Source organism: Borostomias antarcticus (assembly GCF_949987555.1).
Source record: "Borostomias antarcticus genome assembly, chromosome: 27".
In the NCBI taxonomy this organism is placed as follows: domain Eukaryota; kingdom Metazoa; phylum Chordata; class Actinopteri; order Stomiiformes; family Stomiidae; genus Borostomias; species Borostomias antarcticus.
In genome coordinates this window covers 7271162-7296473 of record NC_140260.1, presented here as the reverse complement: position 1 = coordinate 7296473, position 25312 = coordinate 7271162, and the positions used below count along the sequence as shown (strand labels likewise).

At 48.8% G+C, this 25312-nt stretch overlaps 2 protein-coding genes across 2 annotated transcripts; one reads left to right on the top strand and one right to left on the bottom strand.

Moving 5' to 3' along the window:
* Positions 1-664: 664 nt before the first annotated feature.
* Positions 665-17799, bottom strand: LOC311326435 (succinate dehydrogenase [ubiquinone] flavoprotein subunit, mitochondrial; the record flags this gene model as incomplete). Its single annotated transcript, XM_084459328.1, has 13 exons — positions 17733-17799; positions 15178-15270; positions 14792-14953; positions 14201-14344; positions 13576-13740; positions 12700-12848; positions 10563-10687; positions 9028-9196; positions 8472-8667; positions 3972-4146; positions 2931-3049; positions 2651-2762; positions 665-690 (listed from the first exon to the last, which is right to left on the bottom strand). The coding sequence occupies exons 1-13, from the start codon at positions 17790-17792 to the stop codon at positions 665-667; spliced, it is 1695 nt and encodes a 564-aa protein (XP_084315454.1). The 5' UTR covers positions 17793-17799.
* Positions 17800-18417: 618 nt separating this feature from the next.
* Positions 18418-22395, top strand: LOC311326369 (coiled-coil domain-containing protein 127-like; the record flags this gene model as incomplete). The annotated part of the gene is made up of 3 exons (XM_084459259.1): positions 18418-18550; positions 20470-20648; positions 21570-22395. 3 exons carry the CDS (start codon positions 18418-18420, stop codon positions 22092-22094), a joined length of 837 nt encoding a protein of 278 aa, XP_084315385.1. The 3' UTR covers positions 22095-22395.
* Between the last annotated feature and the right edge of the window lie 2917 nt (positions 22396-25312).

The following is a 25312-nucleotide window of genomic DNA, read 5'->3' as shown; positions in this document are numbered from 1 at the left end:
TGTGATTGGGCTGGTACCCCCTGATCTAGGAGTTGTGATTGGGCGGGTACCCCCTGATCTAGGAGTTGTGATTGGGCGGGTACCCCCTGATCTAGGAGTTCTGTTGTGCATAAAGCAAAACCAGCATGTCCTTCACTCCCAAGATGCTCTTCAGATGGTCTCCCAGAGTGAGAACTGAACTAGGAAATAAGGCTTTTAAATGTGCTGCTCCATCGACATGGAATGAGTTGCAAAAGGACCTGAAATTGCCAGGATTGATCACACTGGGTGCATTTATATCCATTTTAAAAGACTATGAAACCAGTTCTCTTGGTCAGTGCAACTGTGTTTGATAACTTGCCCTACAACTGATTCTTGCTGTGAAAGTATGTTAGCCTGGTATGACCATCCTGATCTCGCGAGCTCACTGCTTCGCTCTGCAATATCGGTCTGGCCTTCGCCCCATAGAGAGCGATTGTGATTAAGTCTATTTCTGCAATAACTGCACTTATAGCTGCATTTATTCTTCTAACGTTAACGTTACCACTCGTTGCTTCGGGAGCCGCCATGTTTTTTTAGCGAGCGGCAGGGACACGAACCAATCAGGGGCTGCTTTCCACTGTGGGGCGGGACAGCAGTTAAAACGCAGTCCCTGATTGGCCCAGTATGGTCTGGGATAATGGCTCTAGAGGAGGCGAAGGCCAGACCGTTCTGCGTTAGTGAAACAGAATGTGAGCTCGTGAGAACGGGATGGTCGTACCAGGCTAAAAGTATGTGTCTCTGTAGTCTGTTACGTTTCTTTTATTGCTGTAACTTTGTTTCTGCTGCCTTCTTGGCCAGATCACTCTTGAAAAAGAGATTTTGATCTCAATGATGCCCATCTAGTTAAATAAAGGATTTGATTGACATTCTGTGAAAAAAGTAGAGTCCGCACACTGGAAGTAATATGAAGGACTATTCCCAGGAGTTCATTTTAACGTTTCGATCAAGTAGATCTTCATCTGATGAAGATCTTTCTGATGAATATCTACTTGATCGAAACGTTAAAATAAGCTCCTGGGAATAGTCCTTCATATAACTTCCAGTGTGCGGACTCTACTTTTTAGGGGCCAAGCCCTGAAAGGGCGAGGACCCTATTATTATTGTGTGGATTCCCTATTATTATTATTCTGACCGCTAACTGTGTGTGTGATTGGTCAAAAGTTTTCAAGTTTTGCTCCAAGAAATATTGCATTGATTGGCCAGATGGTGGCGCTATAGGAACCGTTTGAAATCTCAAACTTTGAACAGGCATATCTCAGGCCCCGTTTGACCTACAGACATAAACTTTGCACACGTCTCTCCTCATGACGAACAAACTTGCCTCAAGGACCTATAACTTCTGATTATACAGATTTTCCACCATTTTGAATTATTTGAAAAACACTTAAAATTTATCTCCTCCTAGAGACTTTGACCAATCTGTATGAAACACGGTACACGCAATCTAGGGTCCGATATCTATAGGCAGACCTGCAAACTCCCGAGAGTGAAAAAGGTGACAGGTCCGAAACCAAGTTATGGTAGGAGGGTCCGGGGCCATCCTCCCCCAGAAGACATTTTTAGTGATTTTAATATGCAAATGACTCTTTTTGGAGCGTTCTGAAACTAGAATTTCTGTGTGCGAGTAGATACATGGCTCTTGCGAGGCGCATAGTATATCCATCCCAATTACAACCCCAAATACAATTATGTAGATGTCCAGATTCACAGTTGAAACATTTTAATCAGAATTTCAATATTTCCCTAAAAAGAGAGAACAGATATCTCATAAAAAGTTAGTTATTTACTTAAGCAACCAAACAATTACTTTTTTACACATTATTCTCCCGGTTGCCTCTCAAAAAAAGACAACCAATCTTCATTGCCTGAAATGCAGGAAAGAATGAGACAGGGAGACATGATAGCTCTTATGGATGCTCCGATCTGATTTTTTTGGGCCGATACCGATCACCGATTATTTTCCTCAGGATCGGCCGATACCGATACCGATTTATTAAGACATGGTATGATAGGACTATCAAGGTCGATTTTTGAAAAGTAGAAAAAATATGCCTTTATGGGGCAATTCAGTTTGCAAAGTGTGATGCTTGGGCGGGGATTATTACATTAAGGTCTATAATGTCTCAGTGGATAGACCAAACACCACCATGTCTGGACACATAACGGAAAGGGACCCCTCCATTATTGGCCCAATCTAACCAAATGGGGGCGCTAGAGAGCTCATTTCTGGTTTAAGCCTAACTGCCATGCAGACATTCCCCAGACTTAGTACAGTTGTAGAGGGGCATGCTTTGAAGCGTTTATTGCGCTTGGCCCCTAGAGAGGCTGCTTGCAGCTTTCATTTATTTATTTCATTTCATTTACTGTTTTCTGGTTTGTCCTGCACCTGGCCCACCCAGTGGATGTGCTTTCTTCTCTTTCTTTGGTTGACATTCTACCATCAAAAATCAAGACATGATCCTGGGCGATTGTTTAATGTTGGATGCTGGCGTCCAACGCAACAACGGCTGCAGTGGAGCCGCTCTATTAAATTAGAATGGATTGATTTTCTCAGCGTGTGATGGTTGACCTTGACGGACTCGGCTAGATAGCTGGTCAGGAGGCGGGGCCCAGCGGCTCCGGAGCCTACCTCTGTCGAAGGTTTTGATGTCATCCAGGGTCTGGTAGATGGCGTCCATCTTGTCACAGCCCTCCTTCAGGACGTCACCGGTGCGGAACACAGCAGCGTGGTTCTGCATGGTCTGGACAGGACGGGGGGACAGAGAGAGAGAGAGGTCAGGAAGAAGGAACACCGTTCATCAAACTGATACATCCATAATGAAGACCATTGCTATCATTCCTATAGTCCAGGATTAAGACGTTCACATTGTCTTAATCTCATCTAATCTGAGAGTAATCCAGTAATCCACCTTCTGCATGTTGAGTCTGATCTCTGAGGTACGGATGTTGCCGTCGGCGAAGCGCAGCTTGTCCAAGTTGGCCACCGACTCCTCCCCTGCGTTGGGCTTCAGGGGGGACAGCTTCTCTCCTAGCGGGACAAAACAAGCGCACCCTTTACACACTGCAGTCCTGATTCAGATCTTTACATGCAAACGTATAATCAGTTTACCATCACAGTGAAATGTTACTGCCAGCTCTGATGTGCTCAAAATATGTAACATGAATATGTTGACGATATATACATATGTAGTATAAATATGTTTATAAATATGTAATAAATATGTAATATAAATGTTTATGTATTATAAATATGTTTATAAATATGTAATAAATACATTTGTAAATATGTAATATAAATGTTTGTGGTATAAATATGTTTATAAATATGTAATAAATGTTTATAAATATTTATAAATATGTTTGTAAATATGCAGTATAAATATGTTTATAAATATGTAATAAATGTTTATAATAAAAATGTGTATGTAGTATAAATATGTTTATAAATATGTAATAAATATGTTTATAAATATGTAATATGAATGTTTATGTAGTATAAATATGTTTTTAAATATGTAATAAATACGTTTATAAATATGTAATATAAATGTTTGTGGTATAAATATGTTTATAAATATGTAATAAATGTTTATAAATATGTAATATAAATGTTTGTGGTATAAATGTTTGTAAATACGCAGTATAAATATGTTTATAAATATGTAGTAAATGTTTGTAAATATGTAATATAAATGTTTATGTAGTATAAATATGTTTATAAATATGTAATAAATATGTTTATAAATATGTAATATGAATGTTTATGTAGTATAAATATGTTTTTAAATATGTAATAAATATGTTTATAAATATGTAATATAAATGTTTGTTGTATAAATATGTTTATAAATATGTAATAAATATGTTTATAAATATGTAATATAAATGTTTCTGTGGTATAAATGTGCCAGGAGGACCTGAGAGAGGAGGACAGAGGAGAAGAGACAGACCTGGAGTGCAGATGTCAGCGATGGTGAGGGCGCAGGCGCGTCCGAACACCACCAGGTCCAGCAGGGAGTTGGCGCCCAGCCGGTTGGCCCCGTGGACGGAGGCGCAGCCCGCCTCCCCGCAGGCGTACAGGCCGGGCACCACCTGGTCGCCCCCCTCGGGCGTGTAGGTGATGACCTGGACCACAGCACCAGGCGTGCCGTCAGAAAACTGGACACCACTGAGTACGTAACACGCTGTTGTTCAGTATAAATAGCACACTCAGGTGTTTAGTATAATAGCACACTCAGGTGTTTAGTATAAATAGCACACTCAGGTGTTTAGTATAATAGCACACTCAGGTGTTTAGTATAAATAGTACACTCAGGTGTTTAGTATAAATAGTACACAGGTGTTTAGTATAAATAGTACACTCAGGTGTTTAGTATAATAGCACTCTCAGGTGTTTAGTATAAATAGCACACTCAGGTGTTTAGTATAAATAGCACACTCAGGTGTTTAGTATAATAGCACACTCAGGTGTTTAGTATAAATAGTACACTCAGGTGTTTAGTATAAATAGTACACTCAGGTGTTTAGTATAAATAGTACACTCAGGTGTTTAGTATAAATAGTACACAGGTGTTTAGTATAAATAGTACACTCAGGTGTTTAGAATAAATAGTACACTCAGGTGTTTAGTATAAATAGTACACTCAGGTGTTTAGTATAATAGCACACTCAGGTGTTTAGTATAATAGTACACTCAGGTGTTTAGTATAATAGTACACTCAGGTGTTTAGTATAAATAGTACACTCAGGTGTTTAGTATAAATAGCACACTCAGGTGTTTAGTATAAATAGCACACTCAGGTGTTTAGTATAATAGCACACTCAGGTGTTAAGTATAAATAGTACACTCAGGTGTTAAGTATAAATAGTACACTCAGGTGTTTAGTATAAATAGTACACTCAGGTGTTTAGTATAAATAGCACACTCAGGTGTTAAGTATAAATAGCACACTCAGGTGTTAAGTATAAATAGTACACTCAGGTGTTTAGTATAAATAGTACACTCAGGTGTTTAGTATAAATAGTACACTCAGGTGTTTAGTATAAATAGCACACTCAGGTGTTAAGTATAAATAGTACACTCAGGTGTTTAGTATAATAGCACACTCAGGTGTTTAGTATAAATAGTACACTCAGGTGTTTAGTATAAATAGTACACTCAGGTGTTTAGTATAAATAGTACACTCAGGTGTTTAGTATAAATAGTACACAGGTGTTTAGTATAAATAGTACACTCAGGTGTTTAGTATAAATAGTACACTCAGGTGTTAAGTATAAATAGTACACTCAGGTGTTTAGTATAAATAGCACACTCAGGTGTTTAGTATAAATAGTACACTCAGGTGTTTAGTATAAATAGCACACTCAGGTGTTTAGTATAAATAGCACACTCAGGTGTTTAGTATAAATAGTACACTCAGGTGTTTAGTATAAATAGTACACTCAGGTGTTTAGTATAATAGCACACTCAGGTGTTTAGTATAATAGCACACTCAGGTGTTAAGTATAAATAGTACACTCAGGTGTTAAGTATAAATAGTACACTCAGGTGTTTAGTATAAATAGTACACTCAGGTGTTTAGTATAATAGCACACTCAGGTGTTTAGTATAATAGCACACTCAGGTGTTAAGTATAAATAGTACACTCAGGTGTTTAGTATAAATAGCACACTCAGGTGTTTAGTATAAATAGTACACTCAGGTGTTTAGTATAATAGCACACTCAGGTGTTTAGTATAAATAGTACACTCAGGTGTTTAGTATAATAGTACACTCAGGTGTTTAGTATAAATAGTACACTCAGGTGTTTAGTATAATAGCACACTCAGGTGTTTAGTATAATAGCACACAGGTGTTTAGTATAATAGCACACTCAGGTGTTAAGTATAAATAGCACACTCAGGTGTTTAGTATAAATAGCACTCAGGTGTTTAGTATAAATAGCACACTCAGGTGTTAAGTATAAATAGTACACTCAGGTGTTTAGTATAAATAGTACACTCAGGTGTTTAGTATAAATAGTACACTCAGGTGTTTAGTATAAATAGTACACTCAGGTGTTTAGAATAAATAGTACACTCAGGTGTTTAGAATAAATAGTACACTCAGGTGTTTAGTATAATAGCACACACAGGTGTTTAGTATAATAGCACACTCAGGTGTTTAGTATAAATAGCACTCAGGTGTTTAGTATAAATAGTACACTCAGGTGTTTAGTATAAATAGTACACTCAGGTGTTTAGTATAATAGCACACTCAGGTGTTTAGTATAAATAGTACACTCAGGTGTTTAGTATAATAGCACACTCAGGTGTTTAGTATAATAGCACACTCAGGTGTTTAGTATAATAGCACACTCAGGTGTTTAGTATAATAGCACACTCAGGTGTTTAGTATAATAGCACACTCAGGTGTTTAGTATAATAGCACACTCAGGTGTCCATATGTAGGTCACATGTTTCCAGTGTCTCTGGTGTCCTCATGCAGGCAGGTTTATAAAGGTAGTCCTGCCATCATCAGGCTGCTGTAGCGGGTCCAGGTGAATGATTTAAGTAGCGGGTCCAGGTGAATGATTTAAGTAGCGGGTCCAGGTGAATGATTTAAGTAGCGGGTCCAGGTGAATGATTTAAGTAGCGGGTCCAGGTGAATGATTGAACAGGGAGATGCTTTATCTCTTCCCTCTTTACCGTGTTTGTTCATGATCCATCACAGGAGATCAACATCTCTTGTTTCCAGCAGGTGTAATATTGGATGATGTATTTGGGATGTTTCTGTTCTTTGTCTATGGAGACTCAGTGAAAGTGTCTAATATGCCCATATGGGCGGGGCTTCCTTTGAAGCATCACACTCACATTGTAGGTAGGTAATCGTTGTAGGTAGGTTACAATTATAGGTTTACAGTGTCTACTGGTGTCCACATGTGGGCAGGTTCCAGGGTCACAGGGTCACAGGGGGTCCAGTCTACTGGTGGTTACCTGTCCCTTGTAGAGGGTGGGGATGTCCCCATGGTAATGACCTGTCCCTTGTAGTGGGTGGGGGTGTCCCCATGGTAATGACCTGTCCCTTGTAGTGGGTGGGGGTGTCCCCATGGTAATGACCTGTCCCTTGTAGCGGGTGGGGATGTCCCCATGGTAATGACCTGTCCCTTGTAGCGGGTGGGGATGTCCCCATGGTAATGACCTGTCCCTTGTAGTGGGTGGGGATGTCCCCATGGTAATGACCTGTCCCTTGTAGTGGGTGGGGACGTCCCATGTTAATGACCTGTCCCTTGTAGCGGGTGGGGGTGTCCCCATGTTAATGACCTGTCCCTTGTAGAGGGTGGGGATGTCCCCATGTTAATGACCTGTCCCTTGTAGTGGGTGGGGACGCCCCCATGTTAATGACCTGTCCCTTGTAGTGGGTGGGGGTGTCCCCATGTTAATGACCTGTCCCTTGTAGCGGGTGGGGACGTCCCCATGTTAATGACCTGTCCCTTCTAGTGGGTGGGATGTCCCCATGTTAATGACCTGTCCCTTGTAGTGGGTGGGGATGTCCCCATGTTAATGACCTGTCCCTTGTAGCGGGTGGGGACGTCCCCATGTTAATGACCTGTCCCTTGTAGTGGGTGGGGACGTCCCCATGGTAATTACCTGTCCCTTGTAGTGGGGGCGGACGTCCCCATGGTAATTACCTGTCCCTTGTAGTGGGTGGGGACGCCCCCCATGTTAATGACCTGTCCCTTGTAGTGGGGGCGGACGTCCCCATGTTCATTACCTGTCCCTTGTAGTGGGTGGGGTGTCCCCATGGTAATTACCTGTCCCTTGTAGTTGGTGGGGACGTCCCCATGTTAATGACCTGTCCCTTGTAGTGGGTGGGGACGTCCCCATGTTAATGACCTGTCCCTTGTAGTGGGTGGGGACGTCCCCATGTTAATGACCTGTCCCTTGTAGTGGGTGGGGATGTCCCCATGTTAATGACCTGTCCCTTGTAGTGGGTGGGGACGTCCCCATGTTAATGACCTGTCCCTTGTAGTTGGTGGGGACGTCCCCATGTTAATGACCTGTCCCTTGTAGTGGGTGGGGACGTCCCCATGGTAATTACCTGTCCCTTGTAGTGGGTGGGGACGCCCCCCATGGTAATGACCTGTCCCTTGTAGTGGGTGGGGGTGTCCCCATGGTAATGACCTGTCCCTTGTAGTGGGTGGGGGTGTCCCCATGTTAATGACCTGTCCCTTGTAGTGGGTGGGGGTGTCCCCATGTTAATGACCTGTCCCTTGTAGTGGGTGGGGGTGTCCCCATGGTAATTACCTGTCCCTTGTAGAGGGTGGGGGTGTCCCCATGTTAATGACCTGTCCCTTGTAGTGGGTGGGGACGTCCCCATGTTAATGACCTGTCCCTTGTAGTGGGTGGGGATGTCCCCATGTTAATGACCTGTCCCTTGTAGTGGGTGGGGGTGTCCCCATGGTAATTACCTGTCCCTTGTAGTTGGTGGGGACGCCCCCCATGTTGTAGTGCACGGTGGGCAGGACAGGGATGGGCTCCTTGGTGACGTCCACGCCGGCGAAGATCATGGCCGTCTCCGAGATGCCCGGCAGGCGCGTGGCCAGCTGCTGAGGGGGCAGGTGGTGGAGCTGCAGGTACACATGGTCCTTCTCTGGACCACAGCCCCTGAGGGACACACACACACACACACACACACACACACACACACACACACACGGAGACACACACACGGAGACACACGGGCACAGACATGGGGAAACACACACACACACACACACACACACACACACACACACACACACACACACACACACACACACACAATTATATATGGTCCCTGCCTGGACTAGATCCTTAAAGATACTGACATGGTTACAGGTCTGTCTTGATACACACACACACACACACACGCAAACACACACGGACACACACACGCAAACACACACGGACACACACACACACACGGACACACACACACACACGCGCACACACACACGCACACACACACGCGGTAGTGGTGCCCACCTGCCCTCGCGGATCTCGATGGTCATGGATCTGGAGACCACGTCTCGGGAGGCCAGGTCCTTGGCGTTGGGCGCGTAGCGCTCCATGAAGCGCTCCCCCTCGCTGTTGATCAGGATCCCACCCTCGCCACGGCAACCCTCGGTGATCAGGCAGCCCGCACCGTAGATGCCTGGAGGCAGGAGGATGTGACATCACAGGAAATGAGCCCAGTGACACAAATACACGCATATGCAGACTCACTCATACACTCACACTCTCACACACTCTCACACACACACTCTCACACACACACTCTCTCACACACACACACACACACACACACACACACACACACACACACACACACACACACACACACACACACACACACACACACTCCTAATGGTTACTGCTATCAAAGGTGTGTAAATATCCACTCTATATGTAAACACAAACAAACACGTGACTGTGCAGTTCCGCTAGCCCTGGTCATGGGGGGGGGGGGGGTCATAACCGTTACTCTAGCCCTCGTCATGGAGGGGGGGGGGGTCATAACCGTTACTCTAGCCCTGGTCATGGAGGGGGGGTCATAACCGTTACTCTAGCCCTGATCATGGAGGGGGGGGGGTCATAACCGTTACTCTAGCCCTGGTCATGGAGGGGGGGTCATAACCGTTACTCTAGCCCTGGTCATGGAGGGGGGGGGGTCATAACCGTTACGCTAGCCCTGGTCATGGAGGGGGGGGGGTCATAACCGTTACTCTAGCCCTGGTCATGGAGGGGGGGTCATAACCGTTACTCTAGCCCTGGTCATGGAGGTGGGGGGTCATAACCGTTACTCTAGCCCTGGTCATGGAGGGGGGGGGGGGGGTCATAACCGTTACTCTAGCCCTGGTCATGGAGGGGGGGGGGGGTCATAACCGTTACGCTAGCCCTGGTCATGGAGGGGGGGGGGTCATAACCGTTACTCTAGCCCTCGTCATGGAGGGGGGGGGGTCATAACCGTTACTCTAGCCCTGGTCATGGAGGGGGGGTCATAACCGTTACTCTAGCCCTGGTCATGGAGGGGGGGGTCATAACCGTTACTCTAGCCCTGGTCATGGAGGGGGGGGGGTCATAACCGTTACTCTAGCCCTGGTCATGGAGGGGGGGTCATAACCGTTACTCTAGCCCTGGTCATGGAGGGGGGGGGGGGTCATAACCGTTACTCTAGCCCTGGTCATGGAGGGGGGGGGGTCATAACCGTTACGCTAGCCCTGGTCATGGAGGGGGGGGGGTCATAACCGTTACTCTAGCCCTGGTCATGGAGGGGGGGGGGTCATAACCGTTACTCTAGCCCTGGTCATGGAGGGGGGGGTCATAACCGTTACTCTAGCCCTGGTCATGGAGGGGGGGGGGGGGGGGTCATAACCGTTACTCTAGCCCTGGTCATGGAGGGGGGGGGGGGGGGTCATAACCGTTACTCTTGCCCTGGTCATGGAGGGGGGGTCATAACCGTTACGCTAGCCCTGGTCATGGAGGGGGGGTCATCACCATGACGCCGGGGCGACCCTGACCTGTGGGGTGGAACTGGACGAACTCCAGGTCCTGGCAGGGCAGGCCGGCCCGGGTCACCATGGCGTTGCCGTCGCCCGTGCTGGTGTGCGCCGACGTGCAGCTGAAGAACGTGCGGCCGTAACCCCTGGAGACAAACACACCACACCACGGCCGTTGTTATGGTAACAACAATATCATTAATCACATATAATTAATCACAATATAAAAATGTGACGATATGTATCGGCGAGATGAACATTTAAAAAATATATATATATGTTACTTATTTAAAGCGACTTTGGGTACCCAGAAAAGCGCTAATCAAACTTTATTTATTATTATTATTATTATTATTATTATTATTATTATTCTGGGACTGGCTGCAAATGAGTATCTATCCCTATGGACTAAACTCACACCCTCGTCTGTTCAAACAAAGCAGTGAAAATGCAGATCAGTGCTGGTATTAGATCAGTTATGTCCTGATCACAGGTTATAAAACAGGACAAAATGGAACTATAAGGTTAACAACAGCATGGTTTTGCATTTTGTGTCTTTCAAATAAAATAGTATTTTTCATATATTCATCATTCAAGTTTTGTTAAAAAATATTGTAGTTCCACACGGTGGCAAGATGAATGAAAATAAGACGCCAGTCTGAAGAGCTGAACAGAGACCACAGAAAAGAGACAGAGAGAGGGGAGAGAGGGAGAAAGAGAGGGAGAGAGAGAGACAGGGAGAGAGAGAGGGAGAGAGAGAGGGAGAGAGGGAGAGAGAGAGAGAGAGGAGAGAGAGGGAGAGAGGAGACAGAGAGAGGGAGAGAGAGAGGAGAGGGAGAGAGGAGAGAGAGGAGACAGAGACAGGGAGAGAGAGAGGGAGAGAGGGGAGACAGAGACAGGGAGAGAGAGAGGGAGAGAGAGAGAGGGAGAGAGGAGAGAGAGGAGACAGAGAGAGGGAGAGAGAGAGGGAGAGAGGAGAGAGAGGAGACAGAGACAGGGAGAGAGAGAGGGAGAGAGGGGAGAGAGAGGAGACAGAGAGAGGGAGAGTGAGAGGGAGAGAGGGGAGAGAGAGGAGACAGAGAGAGGGAGAGTGAGAGGGAGAGAGAGGAGAGAGGAGAGAGAGGAGAGAGAGGAGAGAGAGGAGAGAGAGGAGAGAGAGGGAGAGAGACAGAGAGAGGGGACAGAGAGAGGGAGAGAGAGAGAGAGGAGAGAGAGAGGGAGAGAGGAGAGAGAGAGGAGAGAGAGGAGACAGAGAGAGGGAGAGAGAGAGAGAGAGAGGAGAGAGAGGAGACAGAGAGAGGGAGAGAGAGAGAGAGAGAGGAGAGAGGAGACAGAGAGAGGGAGAGGGAGAGAGAGAGGAGAGAGAGGAGACAGAGACAGGGAGAGAGAGAGGGAGAGAGGAGAGAGAGAGGAAGAGAGGAGAGAGAGAAGACAGAGAGAGAGGAGAGAGAGAAGACAGAGGGAGAGAGAGAGAGAGAGACAGAGAGAGGGAGAGAGAGAGAGGAGACAGAGAGAGGGAGAGGGAGAGGAGAGAGGGAGGGAGAGAGAGAGGAGAGAGAGAAGACAGAGAGAGAGGAGAGAGAGAGACAGAGAGAGGGGACAGAGAGAGGGGGAGAGAGAGAGAGAGGAGACAGAGAGAGGGAGAGGGAGAGAGAGGAGAGAGAGAGAGAGAGAGGGAGGAGAGAGACAGAGAGAGGGGACAGAGAGAGGGGGAGAGAGAGAGAGAGACAGAGAGAGGGAGAGAGGAGAGAGAGAGGAGAGAGACAGAGAGAGGGGAGAGAGACAGAGAGAGGGGACAGAGAGAGGGGGAGAGAGAGAGAGAGACAGAGAGAGGGAGAGAGGAGAGAGAGAGGAGAGAGACAGAGAGAGGGGACAGAGAGAGGAGAGAGACAGAGATAGGGAGAGAGGAGAGAGAGGGGACAGAGAGAGGGGGAGAGAGAGAGAGAGGAGACAGAGAGAGGGAGAGGGAGAGAGAGAGGAGAGAGACAGAGAGAGGGGACAGAGATACTCAGAGAGAGGAGAGAGAGGACAGAGAGGAGAGAGAGGAGACAGAGAGAGGGAGAGAGAGAGGAGAGAGACAGAGAGAGGGAGGGAGAGAGGAGAGAGACAGAGAGAGGGGACAGAGATACTCAGAGAGAGACTGGTGGGCGGACGGTACCCGGTGGCGATGACGGTGTTCTTGGCCCTGAAGCGGTGGATGGAGCCGTCCTCCATGCAGAGAGCGATCACGCCCTGACACTCCCCGTTCTCCATCAGCAGGTCCAGAGCAAAGTACTCCACGAAGTAGCTGGTGTCATACCTCAGAGACTGAGGAGAGACACGGACAGGAGAGACGGGAGAGGAGGAGAGACACACACAGACAGAGACACGGGAGAGGAGGAGAGAGACACAGAGAGACAGGAGAGGAGGAGAGAGAGAGACAGGAGAGGAGAGAGACACACAGACAGAGACACGGGAGAGGAGGAGAGACACAGAGAGACAGGAGAGGAGGAGAGAGACACAGAGAGACAGGAGAGGAGGAGAGACACACACAGACAGAGACACGGGAGAGGAGGAGAGACACAGAGAGACAGGAGAGGAGGAGAGAGACACAGAGAGACAGGAGAGGAGGAGACAGAGAGACAGGAGAGGAGGAGACAAAGAGACAGGAGGAGACAGAGAGACAGGAGAGGAGGAGACAAAGAGACAGGAGAGGAGGAGACAAAGAGACAGGAGAGGAGGAGACAGAGAGACAGGAGAGGAGGAGACAGAGAGACAGGAGAGGAGAGACAGACAGGAGAGGAGAGAGACAGACGGAGAGACAGGAGAGGAGGAGAGACACACAGACAGACAGGAGGAGACACACAGACAAAGAGACAGGAGGAGGAGTGACACACACACAAAGGCAGAGAGACAGGAGGAGAGAGACACACAGACATAGAGACAGAAAGTGAGGGTTAGATTAGTGAACTTTCGTCCGTGTTTTGAAATCATGCACGTTGTTTGAGCCAGAGACACTTTTGTGAGTGCACTCGTTGCGTGCGCCGGGTCGTACCCGTCCGTAGAGGGTGTGGAGGAGGGAGTGACCGGTCCGGTCAGCGACGCAGCAGCACCTGTGCGCCTGACCGCCCTTCCCGAACTTCAGGCTCTGGCCTCCGAACGCGCGCTGGTAGATCTTCCCATCCTCTGTCCTGCTGAAGGGCATGCCGAAGTTCTCCAGCTGGACACACACACACACACACACACACACACACACACACACACACACACACACACACACACACACACACACACACACACACACACACACACACACACACACACACACACACACACACAGGTTAACAGCAGCACTGCTGATCACTGGGACACGCGGGGTATGTGGGGGGGGGGGGGGGGGGGGGGGGCAGACGTTCTCTAGTTACTTCTGGACGAGACCTTTACTGACCCCTCCACTGCTGACCCCCGACCCCCTCTGGAACGCCCTCTTCTAAATCACTCACACACTGCGGGGGTGTGTGTGTGTATATGTGTGTGTGCATGCGTGTGTGTGCGTGTGTGTGTGTGTGCATGTGTGTGTGTGTGTATATGTGTGTGTGCATGCGTGTGTGTGCGTGTGCATGCGGGTGTGTGTATGTGTGTGTGTGTATGTGTGTGTGTGTGTGTGTGTGTGTCCTCACCTCTACCACAGCTGCTGGAGCCTGCTCTGTCATGTAGTGGATAGCGTCCTGGTCTCCCAGCCAATCAGATCCCTTCACTGTGTCGTAGAAGTGCCACCTCCAATCATCATTCTCCATGTTTCCCAGGGCTGCGTTGATCCCGCCCTAAATCACAAATAAAAACGTCTTGGAATTACTTATTAATTATTGGGTTGGTCTAATCTAGAGTCAATAATGATACTAGTGAACCTCTGATTGAAAACACAACCTGGCCTTAGATGCCCTCTTAACAACAGGTTTCTCAGTCACATAAGAAAACAGCTTTTAGCCGGGGGTTCATGATCTGTGTGGATATTAGCATGGACAGTCTCTGCTTAGAGAAGAGAAAGAGTGTGTCCAGCCCAGTCCAGTCTCAAAGTGCATCATCAGCACAACCTTTGGACTATTCTACCTGGAAGGTGAATAAAAAAACATGCACACACGCACACACACGCACACACACGCACGGCATATATGGGAGCAACAGACAGCAGCATCCCCATCCCTAACAGTAGAAACATGGATATAGCACAGACAGAGGAACCACAGTAGAACCCAGTAGAACCCCAGTACCTGAGCGGCCACGGTGTGAGACCTGGTGGGGAACAGCTTAGTCACGCACGCCGTGTTGAAGCCGGCCTCCGATAGGCCGAAGGCCGCGCGAAGCCCCGCCCCTCCCGCGCCCACCACCACGGCGTCGAACTCGTGGTCGACCACGGGGTACTGTGTCGAGATCTGATTGGACAAAAACAACAGAGGGGGAGGGTTAGGATAGACAGGGTAGAGTCCTAGGTGATAAAATATGTTTTTTAGGATTTCCTGTATTGTTTACGTGGCGTTTCTAATTTCAGGAACCCCAACGCACAAAACAATTCACCAGCATCGGCGCTGGTGGGCGATCGCCGTGTCTCGCTGCGTGAGACGTAGTGAGTGTTTGACGGTCAGAGACGCAGACTTACGCCATCGGAGACCTTGGCGTTGTTGGCGTCCCGTTTGCCGTAGATGGAGAAGTGTAGCTTCCTGGAGCCGGCCGCCTGGCACACCGCAGGGAGCTGAGCAGGAACATGACATCACATCAGTCAATATAAGGCAGGTAAGGTCGGACCAGGCAGTTTGTTGGTATTCATACTCCCTAAACGCTGGATGCCCATTAAAACCACAGAAGAAGAATTCAGGTCAGTCAGGAAGCAGCACAGCACACAATCACACATCAAGCATACTGGTAGCAGGTCTTCAGGAGTGGTCGGACAAATCAGTTCAGAACAAACTAATGTTGCTGTTTACTCACACACTCACTGGAATGTACACACTACTGTGTCTTCCAACAGACATTTAACCCTGGGCTAGTAGAATTGTATAGCTTTGGGCTAAGGTCAACTCTGGGTTAACAACATGTGTGTGAAAAGGGGCTAAATTAACCCAGGGTTAACTCTTAGCCCAGGACTAAAGAGAGCCCTAGGCTATGAATATGCAGTGTACAAAAAAACATAACGCTGTCTCTCCATCACTGTGCACCATCGACCTATAAACACATTCCTAGTAAACCATAGACATGGCGATAAACTGATGTGAACTTCAACAGGCCTTCACTGATTGATTGATTGATTGATTGATTGACTAGAGTGTAGTAAGATACATATCTGTCTTGAGTTACATGCACCAGATTTAACTCTGACACCACAGACACCCCAAAGGGTACCCACAGAAGATGCGGTCTGTTTACCCATGCTTTCCGCCAGCTAGATAGATATGAACTTTGATCCCCGTGGGAGGGAACTAGATGATAACGTTAGCTTTCTAGCAATACAGTACCTAGACCGAACCACGGCTGTCCGCCCTGGAGACACGTCCAGACGGTCTCCAAACAGGGGAGAGAACCCGTCAAACGTCCAGACGGTCTCCAAACAGGGGAGAGAACCCGGAGACACGTCCAGACGGTCTCCAAACAGGGGAGAGAACCCGGAGACACGTCCAGACGGTCTCCAAACAGGGAAGAGAACCCGTCAAACGTCCAGACGGTCTCCAAACAGGGGAGAGAACCCGGAGACACGTCCAGACGGCCTCCAAACAGGGGAGAGAACCCGTCAAACGTCCAGACGGTCTCCAAACAGGGGAGAGAACCCGTCAAACGTCCAGACGGTCTTCAAACAGGGGAGAGAACCCGTCAGCCCTGGAGACACGTCCAGACGGTCTCCAAACAGGGGAGAGAACCCGTCACACGTCCAGACGGTCTCCAAACAGGGGAGAGAACCCGTCAAACGTCCAGACGGTCTCCAAACAGGGGAGAGGACCCGTCAAACGTCCAGACGGTCTCCAAACAGGGGAGAGAACCCGTCAAACGTCCAGACGGCCTCCAAACAGGGGAGAGAACCCGTCAAACGTCCAGACGGTCTCCAAACAGGGGAGAGAACCCGTCACACGTCCAGACGGTCTCCAAACAGGGGAGAGAACCCGTCAGCCCTGGAGACACGTCCAGACGATCTCCAAACAGGGGAGAGAACCCGTCACACGTCTAGACGGTCTCCAAACAGGGGAGACAACCCGTCAAACGTCCAGACGGTCTCCAAACAGGGGAGAGAACCCGGAGACACGTCCAGACGGTCTCCAAACAGGGGAGAGAACCCGGAGACACGTCCAGACGGTCTCCAAACAGGGGAGAGAACCCGTCAAACGTCCAGTTTACATTGTGATCTGCTGATAATTCCCATTCTCAGTCTGACAGCTTGGGCTAGTTCACCTAGTTAACATTCCCGCAGGAGGTATCTGAGAAACGCCACAGATATTAGACTATTCTGTGGAAAACCCAACACTACTCTGCCTCAGTGTCAAACAGAGCTATACAGGGACTGGATTGAATTCCCACGTTGACGGATAGATGTAGCTAGTTAGCTAGTACCAGGCTAGCACCAGGCTAGCACCAGGCTAGCAGCAGGCTAGCAGCAGCACCAGGCTAGCACCAGGCTAGCAGCAGGCTAGCAGCAGGCTAGCAGCAGGCTAGCACCAGGCTAGCACCAGGCTAGCATCAGCCTAGCACCAGGCTAGCAGCAGGTTAGCACCAGGTTAGCACCAGGTTAGCACCAGGCTAGCACCAGGTTAGCACCAGGCTAGCACCAGGCTAGCAGCAGGCTAGCAGCATTAGCTAGCCTTCATTGACCTTGGGTCTGGGCACACGAGTGAAGATGAGTGAACCGAGTCAGTGAGTAATGCAAACAACATGACATGTCTCAGTACAGTAGCTGGCCAGCGAGCTGCTTCTCTGGGGGTGGTTACCCAGCTGGGAAGAGAGTTTAACACAGTTAACCACCACAACAGGGAAGAGAGTTTAACACAGTTAACCACCACAACAGGGACACACATGAGGAGCTGAGGTTAGTTAGGAAACAGGAAACACCGTGGGGCGGCAGCGGGTCGCAGATAAAAACGGCTGATTTATTTTCACAAATGAACGAAGCCATACGGTCATTAAACTTAAAATTAACGTTACAGAACGGTTTCCTGATACAGACTAACTCACCGCCTTGACAGAAAGGATGTTTCTGGTGAGGACCCGGGAGGCAGAGCACACCGAGGCCATGGTCGAGGCTGCGAGGCCGATCTGACACGGAGGAGCCGCACAGACCTAGGAACCGAACCAGGCCGGGCCGGACCATCTGGACGGGGAGGTAAGGCGGAGAGAAGTTACATAATACGAAATACAGAATTATAAAATTGATATACGCGTCTTTGAAATGTAGTTTTATGCCTCAAGAATCCATACTTGTTCTTTATCAGTAATACATTATCACCCATTAAATACTTTTAAGTTGCATCTTGATTTCGCCACCCCTCTCCATTATGGTAGGTCTACATCAGAGTGCGGAAGAGAGAGAGAAGGACGTGAGGTGGGACGTTCCTACATATTAAAGGTATCTGTAAGGTTATTTATACTCACACACTTGCATTAGTCCTCTAGCATTTTAATATCTGTCTATTAGCCGGTGCATTGAAACATCCCAACCGATTAGAAACCGATTAGAAACCGATTAGAAAGCTTGCACGGGCCACCACGAGCTGTGAACAGGTGACAGCTGTCAAACTGTGGCCCTAGCCCGTCATACACAAACACACGGCCTGTCTGCACGGGGCTATTTGTGCAGCGTCATTTGCATTATCAATAAACACATGAGAAACAACCCTCCCTTCTTTTCTGGCTAACGTAGATGAACAACTTGAACGACCCGCAGGAATGGAACATCCGTCCGGAGCAGAGAGGGAGAGGAGGAGGAGGAGGAGGCGAGGGGAACAAATGGAACTACGCCTTGCTGGTGCCCCTGCTCGGGCTGGCTGCCTTTCGTAAGCGTTACACAAGCGTTACACAACTAAGCATGGCTACAGGGGGCCGAGAAAGGGGAAAGACGCACATGTTCTCCTGTCTTGTCATGACTCGATATGTCACACACCCGCATCAAACCACAGTCACTGTCAACATTCGTCTCTCGATGCTGTACATGGCTCGGGAGGTAGGGTGGCCGGCTGGGGATCGGAAGGTCCCCGGTTAGATCCCAGCTCCCGGCAGCGTGCCCAAGTGTCCTTGAGCAAAGACACTGAACACCCAAATCAGTCCGGTGCGTGACGGTGGCGCAGTGTTGAACACTGTGACCTGACAGCAAGAAGGTCTTTCAGGCCTTTCTGTGTGGAGCTTGCATGTTCACCCCGTGTTCGTAAGGGTTTCCCCCATAAAGAACCCAATATGAAAAACATGCAGAAGAAGAGAGGCTCTCCAGGACCTGGACTGGGCACTTGGACTTGGTCCTCGGGCGCCATGAACGATGGCTGCCCACTGCTCCTGGCTGACCCTGGAGGAGGACACTGATGAGGCTGCCCACTGCTCCTGGCTGTCCCTGGAGGAGGACACTGATGAGGCTGCCCACTGCTCCTGGCTGTCCCTGGAGGAGGACACTGATGAGGCTGCCCACTGCTCCTGGCTGTCCCTGGAGGAGGACACTGATGAGGCTGCCCACTGCTCCTGACCGCCCCTGGAGGAGGACACTGATGAGGCTGCCCACTGCTCCTGGCTGTCCCTGGAGGAGGACACTGATGAGGCTGCCCACTGCTCCTGGCTGTCCCTGGAGGAGGACAGCTGGGATTATAGAAATGCAAAGGACACATTCCACCGGTGTAATGGCTTCAGCGTGTGTGTGTGTGTGTGTGTGTGTGTGTGTGTGCGCACACACGTGTGTTGTGTGTGTCACAAGCTGTATGATCAGAAAAAACGACTTTGACTTTGTAGAAAAAATACAGACAAGACAGATCCTACTAATTGTAGGGATGCATCGGCAATCATATTGGTATCATTCAGACGATGTTAGTCATGTTTTAATATATTGTTATCGGTCCGATGTGCAAAACAGGGACGATTTGAACAGATAATTATTTTTATACAACGGTATAGATTCGGTCCATTGTCTCTATTGGTCAGTTTGCATTCCAGCCGTGATAACCACGATATCCCTACGCTAAAATGCAATGTTCACACATCTTTTAATATAAATCCACCTCTTATTAGTAGCCGTGGCAACGTCCAGATAAATGTTTACAAAGATGTGCTGTAGCATTGTCGTTGCCTGGCAACGTTCCCTTTTTCAGCGGAAGTATCCGCAAATGATTAACAAATAGTTCCATTAAAAATACATTTATTTAAAGTTCATATTATCTTTCTTTTTGAAATATTGACGGATAAATGTGGCAACCGTTGTATAAAAGCATTATGGAACTGAAAGCCATATGTCACGGATATCACCACGGCTAGCGGGGTGTAACAGCTCCGCTGTGCGTCGTGACTAACCACTCCTGCTAGCCGTGGCGATATCCGTGACATCCCACGGCTTCTCGTTCAGTAATGCTTTAGTGTCTAGCTGTTGTCGTGTGTGTTGTTTTTGAGAGGAAACAATGTGGTAAATCTATGATTTATCGGCTTTTCCAAATGTTACTACTAGAGAGATACTAGACTAGAGTGTTTACATGTGTTTTTCAGTATGTATAACATTTGATTATCATATAAATGCGTTTTTATACAGATCATATCGACATCGGTAAATATCGGTTATCAGCCATAATAGCAATGTTAATATCTGTTATTGGTATCGGCTAAAATGTTCATGTCAGTTCATTCCTAACTAATTGGTTCTCTCCCACCACCCTCTCCATCTCTGCGTCTATCCTCCCTCATCTCTCCCTCCCTCACTCCATCCTCCCCCTCTCTCCCCTCCCAGGGTGGATCTGGTCCCGGGAGTCCCAGAAGGAGGTCCAAGAGGTGAAGGCCCGGTATGACCAGAACATGTCGGCCGTCCGGGCCGATCTGGAGAAGAAGTACCGTCAGACGCTGAGGGAGGACCGGAGGGAGGCGGCCCGGCTGGAGTTGCAGCTGGAGAAGGAGAAGAACAGAGCAGAGGTGTGTGTGTGTGTGTGTGTGTGTGTGTGTGTGTGTGTGTGTGTGTGTGTGTGTATGTGCGCGCGTGCGTGTGTGTGTGCATGCGTGTGTGTGCGCGCAGAAGCATTGAGACTAGTCTCTGGCTGCGTTCCAAATCGAAAATCAAAAAAGTATGTGGTATGTCCCAATACATAGTATGCCACATGCAGTATGGCAAAAATACCAGGATGTTCTACTACATCCGGTCGTATTCTGCAGTATGCAAGCCAGCACACTTTTCTGTCTATTCTGACCCACAATCCATTGCACAGTGGAAATTACGTCACATGTGGATGAATGTCGCTTCATGGACTGCGACCGATATAGTCAAATTTCAAGGCGCAATGTTATGACAAGGTAGTATGTCTCAATTGGATGCGTACTGCATCCAACGTACATACTTTCTAGGGGCAGCTGTAGTACGTACTGGTAGTAAAAGTACTGTAGAAGTATGCGATTTGGAACACAGCCTCTGTCTGTGGTGGAGGGGGGAGGAGGGGAGAGGAGAGGAGGGGATGGGGGAGGAGGGGAGAGGAGAGGAGAGGAGAGGAGGGGATGGGGGAGGAGGGGAGGGGGGAAGAGAGGAGAGGAGAGGAGAGGAGAGGAGAGGAGAGGAGAGGAGAGGAGAGGAGAGGAGAGGAGAGGAGAGGAGAGGAGAGGAGAGGAGAGGAGAGGATGGAGGGGGTAAGGTAGGAGAGAAGTGCCAAGTACTATACCATATCATTCTTATACAATTGTCATTGTCTTTTGCACTGTCCTGACTTGTTCTGCACCCCCTCCTATGTGGTCTAGAACAGCGCATGTTAACCCAGTCACATTCCTAGTATGTTTGAACCATATAGATGGCAATAAAGAGATCTTGAATCTTGAGTATAACCATGACAGTGACTGCGTGGTCCCCAGGGCTACCGCCAGGCGGTGGCGTCCCAGAGCCAGCAGCTGCAGGAGGTGCGGGGCAGCCTGAGGGAGGAGCGGGAGGCCCTGAGCCAGGAGAGGAGGCGCGTGCAGCGGGGTGGGGCGGCCGGGGGCCTGCTCCACTCCGCCCTGGAGAGGGAGGCGTCGGCCCCCTGGCACCGCGCCGCCCAGGCCGCCCTGAGGGAGCTGGAGGACGGGCTGGCGGGCCGGCAGGAGGCCTTCTGCAGCCTGCTGGTGCCCCGGAAGAAGAGGCTGGAGATGGAGAGGGAGGTTCTGGCGCAGGCCGGCCGGGAGCGGGCTCTGGCCGGGCTGGACGTGGAGGCGGGGCTACGGGACATCTTTGAGAACGACCGGTATTGCGCCCCGGTTCTCAACACGGACCGGAGGAGGAACGGGAGCCTGATGTGGGTCTACCTGCGCTTCTGGCAGCTGCAGGTGTCCCTGGAGAAACACGGGCGGGCGGAGGAGGCCCTGCTGGGGCCGACCACCACCACACGGCCTGGGGCCACATAGTCTGGGACCTCCGACCTCCGATCAGGGGTGAGACTCATCTGGGTTTCAGGACTTGAAAATTGAAATATATACAATATATCCACTGAGGAAAGACTTGAAAATGGAATCTTTGTTGTTAACACTCTAGCTTGTGTGTAAAGAGAGGCCCATCTATTGCTAGGCTGCATTTGAAAGTCAGGATTAGTGAGGCCATTTGTACACGGTAAAATAATTCCTGTCAGTTACTTATCGAACATACACTCGTAACTTATTAGTGTTTGCCTTGCATTTTGTTTACCTGTCACAACATATCAAACCGTCATGTTTTCTTATTGTTTACTGTGCTGAATTAACCAGGCCAGGTCTAGCCTGGCTTATGTGTGAGGCTGGCTTGTTTCTGTTCAGGACTGGTAGGACGGAAGCTAGTCATGCCACTGAAATAGCTGTGAATTGAAATGACATGAAATAATGTGTGATAAATAAAGATGGGTCTTGTCACCTGGACACATCAGATCCAATGCTTTCAATGCTAATCCAGCATAATAAGAGCGGGATAGCCATTTAGCTAATGAGCTCACAACAACTAGCAGCATCTTCCATAACATTAATGGTAGCGGTCAGTGGCTAAAGCAGTTACACTGATGATTCCTCAGTTTCAGTTTTATTGTCACTTAGATGCACTGGTAAGGTACATACATGTGAAAATCTTTGGCTGTGAAGCTTGATCATTAAAACCATTTAGACCATTTAAAAAGCATTAAACTATAATAAAATATATGGTAAAATCAGTAATTACTAAAAACAGTGATATAATTAAATGATAGAAATACATAGTAATCAATATAAACAGTAGGGATAAGAGAGATAAAAGCTACACTTTCCTTTCATTTAGCAGTCTAATTGCCTGGGGGGAAAAACCTGTTCGTTAGCCTGCTGGTGCGAGATTTGGGGGTCTTGTAGCCCTTTACTCTTTGGGAGCGCAGAGGGGAGAACAGGCTTTTGTGGGGGTGGGTGTGGTCTTTGATGATCCTGAGGGATTTGTCGAGGCAGCGCTGGGTGTAGAGGTCTTCCAGACTGGGCAGGTCACACACAGTGATGTTTTCATTCGTGTGAACCACCCTCCTCCTCAGCGCCTTGTGGTCCCTGTCGGTGCAGCTGCCGTACCAGGAGGTGAAGCTGCTCCTCAGTAGGCTCTCTAGTGTGCCTCTGTAGAAGTCCCTGATAATTTGGGGTCCCAGGCCGAATTTCTTCAGGCGCCTGAGGCCATATAGGCGCTGTTGAGCCTTTTTGACGACTGCGGTTGTGTGGCAGTCCCAAGTCAGGTCCTCCTGGAGGTTCACCCCCAGGTATTTGAAGGTGTCCACCCTCTCCACTACAGAGCCATTGATGGTAACTGGTGGGAGGACATTCCTCTTCTTCCAATGACCTCCTTGGTCTTGGAGACATTTAGGGAGAGGTGGCTGTCCCTGCACCACTGCTCCAGGTTGGTCACCTCGTCCCTGTAGGCCGACTCCTGCTCCAGGTTGGTCACCTCGTCCCTGTAGGCCGACTCCTGCTCCAGGTTGGTCACCTCGTCCCTGTAGGCCGACTCCTGCTCCAGGTTGGTCACCTCGTCCCTGTAGGCCGACTCCTGCTCCAGGCTGGTCACCTCGTCCCTGTAGGCCGACTCGTCACCTCCAGGTTGGTCACCTCGTCCCTGTAGGCCGACTCCTGCTCCAGGCTGGTCACCTCGTCCCTGTAGGCCGACTCGTCGCCTCCAGAGATCAGTCCCACCACAGCCGTGTCGTCCGAGAACTTCACAATGTGGTTTGATGACTCTGTCCCCTCGCAGTCGCTGGTGTAGAGGGACTACAGGAGTGGACTGAGGACACAGCCCAGTCGCTGGTGTAGAGGGACTACAGGAGTGGACTGAGGACACAGCCCAGTCGCTGGTGTAGAGGGACTACAGGAGTGGACTGAGGACACAGCCCAGTCGCTGGTGTAGAGGGACTACAGGAGTGGACTGAGGACACAGCCCAGTCGCTGGTGTAGAGGGACTACAGGAGTGGACTGAGGACACAGCCCAGTCGCTGGTGTAGAGGGACTACAGGAGTGGACTGAGGACACAACCCTGATGCGCCCCGATGCTGAGGCTCAATGTGGAAGAGGTACATTCACCCACCGTCACCACCTGGTGGCGCTCCGTCAGGAAGTCCAGGATCCAGTCACACAGAGATGTCTTCAGGCCCAGGTCCTGGAGCTTGCTGAGGAGCCTGGAGGGCACTATGGTATTGAATGCGGAGCTGTAATCCACAAACAATATTGTCACATAAGTGCCCTTACCCTCCAGGTGGGAGAGGGCGGTGTGGAGGACATGGGCGATGGCGTCTTCTGTGCTCCTGTTGGGACGGTATGCAAATTGTAAGGGGTCGAGGGTGGGGGGAAGCATGGGGCATATGAGGTCTTTAAAGGAGTAGTAAAGGGAAAATGCATGTTTAGCCCTGTTTTAAGGTTACTTATGATCATATACAATGGTTCAGATCAAAACATTGACAAAGCTAGCATTTTCGAGAAAGTTGATAATTGCTCTACCACCGTTTTGGTCATACAATAGATGTGGATGGGCATCTTGAAAAATCATTCAAAAACATGTTAAACTCTCGATTTCAAAGACAAGAAACTCACCTAGGTGTTAGTTTGGCGTTCTGACATATGTGACAGCGGCTGGTGATTTGGTCCGCAACTCGGCAAACCCCGAAATGCGCTAGGGGGCAAAATGAATAAAAAAACGTTTTTTTTTGTTTTTTGTTTTTTTTTGTATTTCCAAAGTTGAAGTTGTGAAGAACCCACTTACTATAACAGACAACAGTTTTAGGTTCACGAAATACGTATAATTAGTCTGCAAACTAAGCTCGTTTTTAGCTGATTTCGAGTCGGGTTTGGGGGCGGGCAGATCGATTAGCATGATTTGGTTTCATTGGCTATTGCTTCCGGGTTCTCCGCCCCCCACCCTTCCCCAACACGACGGCTTTGTTTACATTCAGTCCCAAGTTCAACCATGGATGATACAGCTTTTGCTAAAGAGAAGACGGGGATGGCATCCAGGACATGGAAAGAGTTTTAAGAGCAGCTAAAACTCCAGCAGAGCAGGACTCGTTCGTACACGGAGTTTTATTCTTGATGACTGTATCAACAAAGCAAGTTGCCCAAGCGAAACGTCGAACGACGTACCAGATTCACACCACCGCCAAGCATTCTGC